The sequence below is a fragment of the Porites lutea genome, chromosome 7 (genome assembly GCF_958299795.1).
Source record: "Porites lutea chromosome 7, jaPorLute2.1, whole genome shotgun sequence".
In the NCBI taxonomy this organism is placed as follows: domain Eukaryota; kingdom Metazoa; phylum Cnidaria; class Anthozoa; order Scleractinia; family Poritidae; genus Porites; species Porites lutea.
In genome coordinates this window covers 16,280,682-16,292,538 of record NC_133207.1, presented here as the reverse complement: position 1 = coordinate 16,292,538, position 11,857 = coordinate 16,280,682, and the positions used below count along the sequence as shown (strand labels likewise).

The following is an 11,857-nucleotide window of genomic DNA, read 5'->3' as shown; positions in this document are numbered from 1 at the left end:
ATTTTGAAAAAGGAACCGCTGGAGTGAGGGTGCAGCTTCTTACAAGCTTCATGGTCAATTTGTATGTCATGGCTTGAGTAATGGCTTTTGGGTGCACGCCAGAATAAAGATGATTTTGGCGTGACATGCAACAAAGAACCGGTAGTGCTGTCACGCGGCTCAAATTGTTCCTCGGATTAATGTGTTGCACCATCACAATGCAACATTGACACAATTTCATGATGACCATGAAATAATGACGCTTTCGCGATACTTTTTTTAAACGTGATATTACATTATCATCAATGTCAAATATAACTCCTCTTCGAACTGTGTGTACGGTCGCGCTTCATGCTCCACTATTAAAATAAATCGCTACATCGGCTGTCTACCTATCCATACGGCCGCCGAGGTGAGTTTGCATTTCTAATTTGTCTCAATGTTAAAGGCCCACCTAGTGTAACCCAACAAATTCTATACCTCGTCCAATGCTTGCTGCAAACGAAATGTTGCAAGGACCATTAAGTAAACTACCGGGTAGCCGGTAATAATGCATTTACCTTCGTAAAAAGATTCTGCTTGTTTGTCTTCTTCAGATTTTAACGATAAGTTAGGTAAGGCCCAAGGCAGAATAGGAGGAAGCTATTAGCGACATTTTGACCCACATGGCTCTCAACTAAGGATAATTTGGCACTCGCAGATGTTCTTACACTTAAAAGCCATATAAATTTCTAGGTTTTAATAAGCCGAGCGGATAAGGTAAACAGGCATACCCCACCGTAGTGGGGGGGGGGGGGGGGGGGGGGAGGAGTGCTGTTTAAAAAGTTATACGAGGAGGTTCCGCCCGAAAGTCGACGGACGTCAACCGGAAGTGTGGCCTTGACGATATAAAATTTGTATTGCTTAGCTTCTTTACTCTTATGGCGACGATTTGACTGCAAATTTGGGCGAAACCAACGCTCAAGAATGTAGAAAAGTCCACTTCGGGTTGACGTGCGTCACTTGAAAACGCCTTTGTTTAAGCTCCCTAATCAATTTAAGGGGCCTTTTGTTAAATACTGTGGAACCTCGATATAACGAAGGGCCGAGGGGTTGGCAAAAATTGTTTTCTATAACGAGGTTTCTTTATATTGAGGTTATTTACTATTACTGGGGTAAAGAAAATCGTCCGTTATACCTAGGTCTTCGTTATATAGAGGTTCGTTATATCAAGCTTCCACTGAAATTACGTAAATGGTATAAAAAATGGTTTGGGGCTGGACATACGAGGGCCTCCCCCTATTAGTTGCCACCCCCCCCCCCTTCCCCATCACACTCATGACATATGACATTAACATCCGACGAAACGATTGAAGTGCCCTCTGATCTCGTAATTCAATTAAGTCATGTCTCTTTGCGTATTTCGATTTACGCTTTTTAAAGTCAAGTTTGTCTATTTAAACTTCCTTCTCGTGAACAGAAATAAGGCCCTTATAGCAGGTTAAAAAAAAATATTTAAATTATATGAACCATTTTTTTTTTTAAGTCTTTGAACGAAACTCGAGACTGAAATCAAGTACAGGACGCAGTGATACCCCTCGAATGACCTTGGGAAAAATATCACCAAACTTGTCTCATTTTCTACTGTTTCAAAGTTTACGCGTGAAATTTGTGAAAGGTTTCATCGATGTTCTCTTTATCGATTTCGCATTAACTAATGTCTGACTTTGGTTAAATGTCTACTCGTATATTTTCCCCTCGAGAAAAGCACCAGAACGAGTTTATTCGAGAACTCCGAGGTATTGTAACGCTTTTCGAGGTTTCCAAACTAAACCTGCATTTTCCCTATTTTATGCGTGTTTTGACTTCTACCTAGGAAGCTTTCATGGTGGATATGGACAAAATTTGTGTAGTTGAACTCCGCTAAAAAGGCCCGCTCTGACCTGGCTCTGAACGCGGGTAAAAAGTAAGTGGGAGTGTGATTGGGTCACGTGGGACGGGAATGGGACAATACCAGTCGATCGGGGGCTGAAGAGGAAAAATGCAATAACAATAAATGGAGAAATTTTTGTCTTTGGAAAGAAAGGATTGTAATGCCATTTTAGCAGAAATAACGGTATGCCGATTTTCTCTATCCGGAGTAAGTAGATTATATCGAACGGAATAATGATTTTAGTTTTTGACTGAAATAATGGCATAAGATTTTTTTGCGTTTTTACTGACCACGAATGTGTTTTCGGTCCATTAATTCCTTTCAGCTGTATTGAAACTAATTTGTGCCATAACAAGAGAGGATAATTCTCTCTTAGCCATAATCAGCCAAAGAAACGAATAATGCATCGTAAAGGCATAGGACACCCAAGCTCAGTATTAAAACGTGTATTGATACAACTCTGTGAACTGACTCTCTGTGCTTATCAAACGTCTCGAAAGTTCTCCATGCTGTTATGGAGACTACGTTGGCGATCCATCACAAGAATTCATCTCGGAGTATTTTATACATTTTAAAGTCAGCCATATATAGTAGATACAAGAACAGCCCCTTATGAGTTTCTGGTGGATACTGAAATGGCCGTGCAGATATGCCGTTGACGGGCGGGCCATGGCGATAAATATTCGTGTTGTTTGGTTATAAAACACAAAATGGCAGTTTCATATACGAATTATAAAACTTGTGTCCAGGGATAGTTGACCTTCCATTTAATTAAATGATATGAAGGTCTATTGCTTGGCTCAAACGAAAACCCCAGCCAGGCTTCGCTTTAATAACGAGCCGCTGTTGTTAAGCTGTGTACCGAAGTACAGCCAAGCACACCAACTGTTGCGGCGAACTAGGGCAGAATTAGTAGGGTAGAAATAGAGAATGCATTACAATATAGAATTCCAACACCCTTCCGTCACTGTGATCTTGTTACTCCCGATCTTTAAGAACAGTAAACGACAAGCAGTTTTTTAAAGGACATCTTACTCGCCAAGGAAAAAAAATCCCGATTTGGTTCATACGACAATGAGCGCATTGCTCAATACCTTAAAAGAAATTTTGACTAGTTTGTTGTTCACTGATTAACTCAATGAACAATACTGCTAAAAAGGTCAATTAAAACGATACGCGATCGTCTTCTTAGACTAAACGAAGTGATATTAAACAAAAGAAATTTTTGTGTTATCACTGAGTTTTCTTCCGTTGACATTGCATGATAAATAAGCGAGTAGGTTAAATCAAGTATTGAAGATGTTGTGGATAGATCTTAACTAGTATTGCGTACTTTGTTTTATTCCTTTTTTCACAAGGTTATAGTGTCAGGACCGGCCCTGTTGATATGACTTCTGCATAGAAATAAAGCTTTACTTGATTGATTGATTGATTGATTGATTGATTGATTGATTGGCGGATTGATTGATTGATTGACTGATTGGTTGACTGACTGACTGACTGACTGTTGGTATCGTTTCTGTTTTATTATTATTATTATTACTTTTCAATCAAGGTGCCAAAGGAGTTATAAACTACCGTCAGCAACTCATAGAAGAATCTTAAGTGAGCCAATCCTGGTCGCTACTCCAGTCCAAGATCCCAGATATCAACCTCTAAGAGCGAGCTAGCTATGGGAGATTCAAAGAATCCGCGAGAGACAGCAGGGTGTATTTCTCTGTTAACTTTTTCCTGGATGAGCAATGTTTTAAAACTGGGAAATCAGCAGCCCCTAGAGGAGAAACACATTTTTCCGCTTGAACCGACTTTTCGGGCAGAGCAGCTGGTTGACGCTCTGGAAAGGGAGTGGCTCGCAGAATACCGGACAGCTGAACAGAACGGAATAAAGCCTCGCCTTTGGAGAGCTATGTTGAGAATTTTTTCGTGCAGGGAGTACATTGTTGTGGCGATCTTGAGAATTTTGTTTTCTTTTGCAATGAACCTTCTCCCTCTGGCACTTTGGTTCTTCTTGAAAAACATTTCTTCAAGCTCCGGAACCACAACTTACACTTCCACTTTGCCCTTTATGTTTTGCATAACCGTGATCTCGCTTGCACGCGCTATGTTCATTAACCACGGTGCATTCAAGGTCGAAATGATGGCTTATAAATTAAAAGTTGCAGTGATTGGGCTGGTTTATAAAAAGGTATTGCAATGACTTTATCTTAGGGTACACCAATTACCACGGACACCTCTCTCAAAAACAGTTTCTAATACAGAATTTCAAATAACACAGTCAACTCGATGGTGCAGCTAACAATCTTTCATGGTCTGGGTAGCTAATGCAGTAAAAATCCGCGACTAAGAACATGCATTTAAACTGCACAGGGTCTACATTCACCTGTAGCTATCTATCTACATGGGAGGGGAGGAAGAGAGGGAATGACCAATGAAAATAATCGATATGGGTATGTGCCTTACTTTGACGATGACTATCTTGGGTGGCAAGAACAAAAACTCGAAAGGCAAAACGACATGGGGCCTTTACGTTTTCTCCCCTTCTCCCCTCCCATTATACGCCTGCCAACCCGGTTAGCGAAACGATAACTTTAATTTCCCGACAGTTGATCGGAAGATTTCGGATTAAAGAGGTCAGTTTATATATAAAAACTGGAGGTAAAACTGTCTCATGGCTCAAGTAAAGTAATATGCCTCAAGGGGTTTAAGGCCTGGATCAAAGGTGTGTTCGGAACGTATGAATGATTGGCAATATCTCTAACTAAAGGAATGAATGTACGCGAAGTTAGAAATAAAACTCTTAAATAATTCAAGATAAAATTTGGGCATTTAGAATTATGTTTTCCCTAATAATTTCTTATTGAAGTACAATGGACGGTCATTTCAAACGTAAGTGTTAGAAATATTTGATATGAAGTAGAGAAATGTTATTGCTCCATTTCCTTTCTTGAACCGGCCGCCAATTAGTCAGTAATTTACGATTTTTAGCAAAATGGTCACGTGACATATCACGTGACTTATTGACACAATATTTTGATTCAGCGCCATAAACTATGCCCACGTTATAGCCAATAAATCATTTTCCATATGTAAACCGCTTAGTCCCAGGCCTTAAACTACTTTGAGGACAATGGGAAAGTCAATATGCTCGATAAGTGTGGCCTAAAAGTAGTTGTATCTGAGCTTATTAGAAACCTCTAAATTATGCATAAAATCTTTCTCATCAATTAGTACAGAATTATATACATTGTAAATCAAAGCAATTTTTGTTTCTGTCTTTTTTTTAGATTCTTTCACTTAATAGATGTGCCTTAGAAAATAACATTTCTGAAAACACTATCAATCTCGTTTCCAACGATGCCGTGCTTATTGGGGATGTGGGGTATGAAGCTCAAGGTTTCCTGTTTGTTGCCGTGGACATTGTCGTCGCTTTGTTCTTTCTGTGGTATTTGGTCGCCTGGCAAGCCTTAGTGGGAGTTGGTTTCCTCGTCCTTGTTTCTGTTTATGGATCACTTGCAGCATCTAAGTCCGGGAGGATTCGCAAAAAAGTTGCGGCACAGACGGATAAGAGACTGGAGATAATGAAAGAGATTGTTTCTGGAATCCGTGTGGTGAAAATGTACGCTTGGGAGAGGAACTTCAGGGATCTGGTAGCACAAATAAGACGGTTTGTTCATATACATTTCCTGTGCTGTTACTGTTGTCTTTTTTTTTCTTTCTTTTCATGCATAAAGGACAAACTGGTTGCAGGCTCAAGGCTATATCCATCTGCTATAACTTTAACTAGCAACCCTGATGAATTTCCTCAGTTTTCTTCTAAGTATCGTGTGATCAACAAGACAGTACAGCCTAGCTGTACCAGGATCATAAGTTTATATTTTAAGTTCCAATTCCTTACTTCTTTGCAGTAAAAGAAAGGCACAAAAAAAAAATCTTGTCATGGATTTTGTTGGCTTTGTTTTAAGTATAGAAAATATTTTGCAGGAAAGAGATTTCTCTCATTCGGATCCGAGGATTTCTCCTGTCAAGTATCCACGCCCTGTTCTTTACCAGCCATACCGTTACTGGGTTCATCTCAATCTTGGCACTGCTTCTCACGGGACACTCCTTGTCAACATTCCAAGTGTTCACGTTGCTTTCTGTCTTAACTAACATTAAATTCTTCGTAACTGTTAATATTGGGGAAGGTTTACATCGTCTTGCACTCGCAAGAACTGCATGCAATAGAATACAGAGGTTTATCTCAAGGAAGTCCGCATTGGCACCCAATCACTTAGGAAGATACGACAAAGACGAAAAAAATAATTCACAGTTCTTCAGCTTGGAGACCTTAAGACCAGCAAAATCTGTCCATAGTAGTGTACCTAAACCGGACGAAACATCGGAACTCTTTCAGCCACAGGTTGTTCTTGAAGACGTTTCCAGCTTTTTGAACGACTCATCACATCGCTTAGCACTACAAAACGTTTCACTGCAAGCTACCAGTGGGCAACTTGTGGGAATAACTGGACCAGTTGGGAGTGGCAAAACGTCTTTATTGATGACCATCTTAGGAGAACTTCCAATATCATCTGGTCAGAGCTCTTGCTTTGGCAAAATGGCTTACGTCTCCCAGACACCTTGGGTGTATTCTGGCACCGTGAGAGAGAATATAGTCTTTGGTATACCGTTCATCAAAGAAAAGTACTTCAAAATTGTGGAGGTCTGTGACCTGGCAAAAGATCTATCAAGCTTCCCGAAAGGTGATCTAACTGAGATTGGACAGCGTGGAGTAATCCTGAGTGGTGGTCAGCGTGCACGAGTGAGTCTGGCACGCGCACTTTACTCGGACGCGGACATCTTTTTACTTGATGATCCACTCAGTGCAGTGGATGCCAAGGTCGGCAAACACTTGTTTGACAGGTGCATCAAAGAGTTCTTAGTTGGGCGAGTTCGTATTCTGGTCACTCATCACCTACAGTTCCTTCAACATGCAGACAACGTTGTTATCCTTCAAAATGGTTCCGTTGAGTACCAAGGTGGCTACTCTCAAATGGACCAGAAGAAGCTAGGGAATGATTTTATTGTACCTCAAGGAAAACAAGAAGAAGGCAAAAATAGTACAATTACAGGTCTCGGTGAGGACAAAAGAGCCAGGAAAGCAAGTTCCGTCGACGAATATCAGGAAAGACTAGATCTTGCAGAAGAGAAAGAAGACAGGATGGTAGGAACTGTCAAGTGGCAGTTGTATTGGAAATACTTTAGGGCTGCCCTTCCAGTCACTTTCATTGTTGCCCTCGTTGTGTTTTTCGCCATTGTCCAAGGTTAGTAAATTCGATTAAGATTCAACTTAGACTTTGAGGACTCACTCTTGCACATTAAATTATTTTTCACACAAGGACATTTACGGACTAGATCAGGCTAAAATAGCAATTGATTTTTTTCAGTTCAGAGACAAATGAGTTTAAGGAAATGTTTGACTGTACTTCACCAGCTGTGAGGCAAAAGTATTCGTGCATCTTTAGTTCTTATCAGAATGTAACAAAATGACTAAATACAGACATTCGAGACTGACTGCATGAGATGTTTTCTTGTAGTTGCGTGGATCGCGCCCTATTGGTGGATTTCATCAATGACAAAGATGTCACAACAAGAACAGAAGAACTACGTCACACTACTGATATATGGATCCATCGTCACGATGTCCTTGCTTCTTACAGTTGTATCCTCCTTTTGCTTCTATCTTGCCGCTTTAAAGGCTTCAGAAAACCTTCACGACGAGATGACCAAAGCAGTTATTCAGGCACCCGTCCTATTCTTTGACACAAATCCAGTTGGTCGCATCTTAAATCGTTTTTCTAAAGACATTGGCGGTATGGATGACTTTCTGCCACCTCAGTTTCTCTTGGCAGTTCAGTTATGGCTATATTTCTTTAGTGCCACAATTCTTTCAGCAGTCGTAAATGCCTGGTTGTTTATTACTTGTGCTCCGTTAACCCTGCTGTTCATTTATCTTGCAAAATATTACTTGAATTCCTCTCGGGAGATCAGGAGGCTTGAAGCAATAACATGCAGTCCAGTTTACTCTCTAATAGCTGATACCGCAACAGGACTCGAAGTAATTCGCTCGTCAGGGATGGGAAGTGAATTCCTCCAAAAATTTTACAAGTTAGTAGTTACCTTTGTGTTTCTTTCCAACCGTTTATGGGTAGTTTTATACCAGGCAGAATATAACCTAAGTAAAGAACAAATTCGTTTCGAAACGACGATCCTTTTTTCAAGGGTTTGTCCTATTCTCTTCATCATTTTTGTTCAGAACACGAGGGTTTGAAAGAAATTGTTTCAAAGAATCAGTATGTCGCAGCAATGACGAACATGCTGACTTTTAATCGCTTTAAGAGCAGAGGAATGTGGAACAGATTAGCCGATCGAGATTCACGATTATTTGTCATTTTGTCACGCACGACTTCACTTGGCAATAACGTTTAAACCGCTGTAAGATTCAGTAAACCATTTGATGAGCCGAAGGTACGTCACGATACCGATCGAGATCATGAGTTTCGAGATCATCAACTTTGACGGGTTCAATGTGTCATGCAAAACCCAGCAAAATCCAACATGTTCAAGAGCAGGGTCACGTGGTTTCAAAGAAGTAGAAATGAAAACGTTCAGTTGCACAAGCCCCTTTAAAACATCTTCGAATTTGGTTGGTCCCGCATTATGGAACGCATATCAAAAACATAATGACTAAAAATATGGGCTCAGAGCAAAGAGTATTGCGGAGCAAGAGATTTCGAGGTTTTCCCGACGTTCTCCTCAGCCTAGTTATCAAATTCACTGGTCACGTGATTCTATAGCACCGTGAACAAGTGTAGGTCTGGGCCTCATCGCTTTTGAAAGCTGGCCTTACTTTTTTAGTATTTACGAAGTGCCTCCTTAACCTGGTGTTTGTATTTGTGGACACTAGGCGAACCTTTTTTTTAATACTATTACGCACAGTGTATTCAGAATCAGGTAAATAATCTTTGAGTAAATGAGATTTGTTGGGTGGCAAAGGAAGAACTCTCATCATTATTTGTGTAATCAAATCAGTACAGACCATACAACTATAACTTTTTTTACAGATATCAAGACAAAAACACATCAGCTATGATAATGAGAAGCGCAGCGGGAAACTGGCTTGCTTTACGAGGAGAGCTACTAAGTAATTTTCTTGTGACTTCTGTATCAGCTGGAGCTCTATTTGCCACGCAAAGCCGAGGTGAGTGGCGTTTTTATGAATTGTTTTGCCTCTCCTCAAGGGAAGTGGAGCGGAAGTAGGAAAAAGAAGTTGTTTTCTATACCAAACCACTCCCACCACACACCTTCTAAATTGCTTCCACTCTGCCGAGGGCTATTCTTCCTCATTCTTGAGTATGAGTCTATTTCAGAAAGTTTGTAATGAAGTGTAAAGCGCACCAAGCGCTCTGTAGGCTAATGACGGTATTATAGCAATTACATTTTACCATCCAGCTGATAGTTATAGTTCTGCAACCTACTAAGATGAGAAACTTAAAATGCATTTCAACAGTGAACGTAAATTTCAATATATAGCAAACGTTTCAAGGGGAAACTCTCTTTCAGAATATAGAACGATTTTCAGGAGATTTTCCTTTGTGTAGGAATGTTTGAGGTTAAGTGAAAACAAACAATCACACACATTCAATCAGCTTAGGGAAATGAATAAAACTTGTGATGGCACATTCAACACGTAAATAAATAAATTAAATAAATAAATGGATAATGATTTAGAGGTAGCACATCCACAAAGTGGTTCTTCGTCTACCTGATTGCTGGCCGAATTGGAATTTGGAACTGTTGGTTTTTGATGAGAGGGGAAAACCGGAGTACCCGGAGAAAAACCTCTCGGAGCAAAGGAGAGAACCAACAACAAAATCAACCCACATATAGCGTCGACGCCAGGATTTGAACCCAGGCCACATTGGTGGGAAGCGAGCGCTCTCACCATTGCGCCATCCCTTGCTCCCAAGGTCTTAGCCATGTGATTTTCTATGACCTTTCAATGTGCAACCTTCAAAACTAACTGTCAATACCTTGGTTGCAGCGCTGGCAGGCATGTCCCTGACATATGCATTGGACACTCTCGGAACCTCGCAATATGGAATCCTAGTCGCATCAGAGACAGAAAATCTCATGACCTCAGTGGAAAGAGTGTTCACCTACACTAAAATCGATCCAGAGCCTGGGTACCTTACGGACACCCAGCCTCCTGAAGACTGGCCGAAAACAGGCTCCTTGACATTACGTGACCTGTCATTAGCATACTTAAAAGGGGCTCCGAGAATTTTGGACGACATAAACGTTAGCGTCGCTGCTAAGGAGAAAGTTGGTGTGGTAGGTCGCACGGGAGCTGGAAAATCGTCTTTGGTGGCTGCTTTGTTTCGAATGCCAGAGCCTGAAGGCAACGTAAGAATGATAATTGTCTTCTGATTTGTGTGCGCACGCGATCGGTCGCGAGAGACTTGCACGGCAAGAAGGAGAAGACTTTGGACGAGTCAAATTATTTCTATTTTCCACTGTAATATACCATTGCTGTATTGTTATTACTGTACGGATGGCTGTTTTTTTTTCTCTCTTCCTCGGAGACATTATATATAAGACCATTTCGACATCTTGAAGGGGTTTCTTTTGGGTTTCTGTTCGAGGCCACCCCCCGCCCCTTCCCCGCCCCTTGATACTGTAATTCCTTGTTTCAAACGCTTTTCAACGTAATGGAAATTGCCAACTGGATCGCCCATCGGTAGCCTGGATTTAAAGCAATTTCTACTTTGTCCATTTCTTTCAATGGCCTATCGCATCCGAAGTCATCATAAACGTAGTGGATGCCTTGACATTGCAGAAAATTTAATTTGTTTACTGATAATTCAAATTAAAGTAAATCCGGCCGTGCGAGACGTTTGTTTGGCATCCCTTAAACGCATTAAAATCGTGGTTATTTTGACGTCGCTTTGTAAGCAACACTCTCAGTTCCAACTCAGGTGAATGTTTGTGTTAATATAGGTGATCATAGATGGTGTGAACATCAGAGATCTCAATCTACAGACGGCTCGAAGGTCTATGGCCGTAATAACTCAGGATCCCGTCCTCTTCAGCGGAAGCCTCAGAAGAAACCTAGATCCGTTCTCTTTGTACAAGGATCACGATCTCTGGAGTGCTTTGGAAGAAGTACAGTTAAATACTCTAGTTCAGAAATTACCTGAGCAGCTAGAGTACAAGTTAAGGGAGTCTGGGAGCAACTTCAGTGTGGGCGAGCGCCAACTGGTGTGCTTAGCACGTGCACTGTTGCAGAAAAGCAAGATTATAATACTGGACGAGGCCACTGCCAATGTGGATTACAAAACAGACCGTCTGATTCAAGAAGTTGTACGTAACAGACTTAAAGACTCTACCGTAATAACCATTGCCCATCGCTTGAACACCATCATGGACTATGATAAAGTATTGGTTATGCATCAGGGACGGATGGTGGAGTTTGATAAACCTGACACTTTGCTTCAGAACAGCGATGGATATTTTTCTCGCCTTGTTCAGAATCACAACATGGCAACGGCTAAATGACCATGCCAAAACTTATGACGTTCATCTCGAAAGTATTGTCCTCTTTGGAAACCTTAAAAAACGAGCAGTATAGCTCTGCCCTAAAGTGAGGCTATCGAATTTATTATCGTCTTACTTAAAGTTCTCATTTCCGCAGTCTTTCAAGTGGATTTCAAGTAGCTTTTAATCAAATCTTGATCAGATAAAAGAAAATCTCATACAATTTTGACATCTTTTTCCGAGAGAATATAAACTTTTCGCTTTGCATTCGGTTAGCCTTAAAGAAATGCAAAATGATATTTAATACGTTAACCTTAATCAGTTGATAGTTACAACATTTAGGCTTAGGAACACTCAATTCTCGCCAATTTTTTTTCACTTTATTGTGCAACC

The 11,857-nt window shown here is 40.7% G+C and overlaps 1 protein-coding gene across 1 annotated transcript; it reads left to right on the top strand.

Annotated features, from left to right (window-relative positions):
* Nucleotides 1–3,440: 3,440 nt before the first annotated feature.
* Nucleotides 3,441–11,857, top strand: LOC140942576 (ATP-binding cassette sub-family C member 4-like). Its single transcript, XM_073391496.1, has 7 exons — nt 3,441–4,076; nt 5,176–5,555; nt 5,873–7,191; nt 7,465–8,035; nt 8,992–9,128; nt 9,972–10,333; nt 10,928–11,857. Exons 1-7 carry the CDS (start codon nt 3,564–3,566, stop codon nt 11,483–11,485), a joined length of 3,840 nt encoding a protein of 1,279 aa, XP_073247597.1. The 5' UTR covers nt 3,441–3,563; the 3' UTR covers nt 11,486–11,857.

Bases quoted from the DNA above. Each gene is read 5' to 3' on its own strand.
- LOC140942576 (XM_073391496.1), top strand. From the start codon at position 3,564: ATGGGAGATTCAAAGAATCCGCGAGAGACAGCAGGGTGTATTTCTCTG. The intron at 4,077-5,175 runs GTATTGCAATGA...TCTTTTTTTTAG, and splicing joins TTGGGCTGGTTTATAAAAAG to ATTCTTTCACTTAATAGATG. The intron at 7,192-7,464 runs GTTAGTAAATTC...GTTTTCTTGTAG, and splicing joins GTTTTTCGCCATTGTCCAAG to TTGCGTGGATCGCGCCCTAT.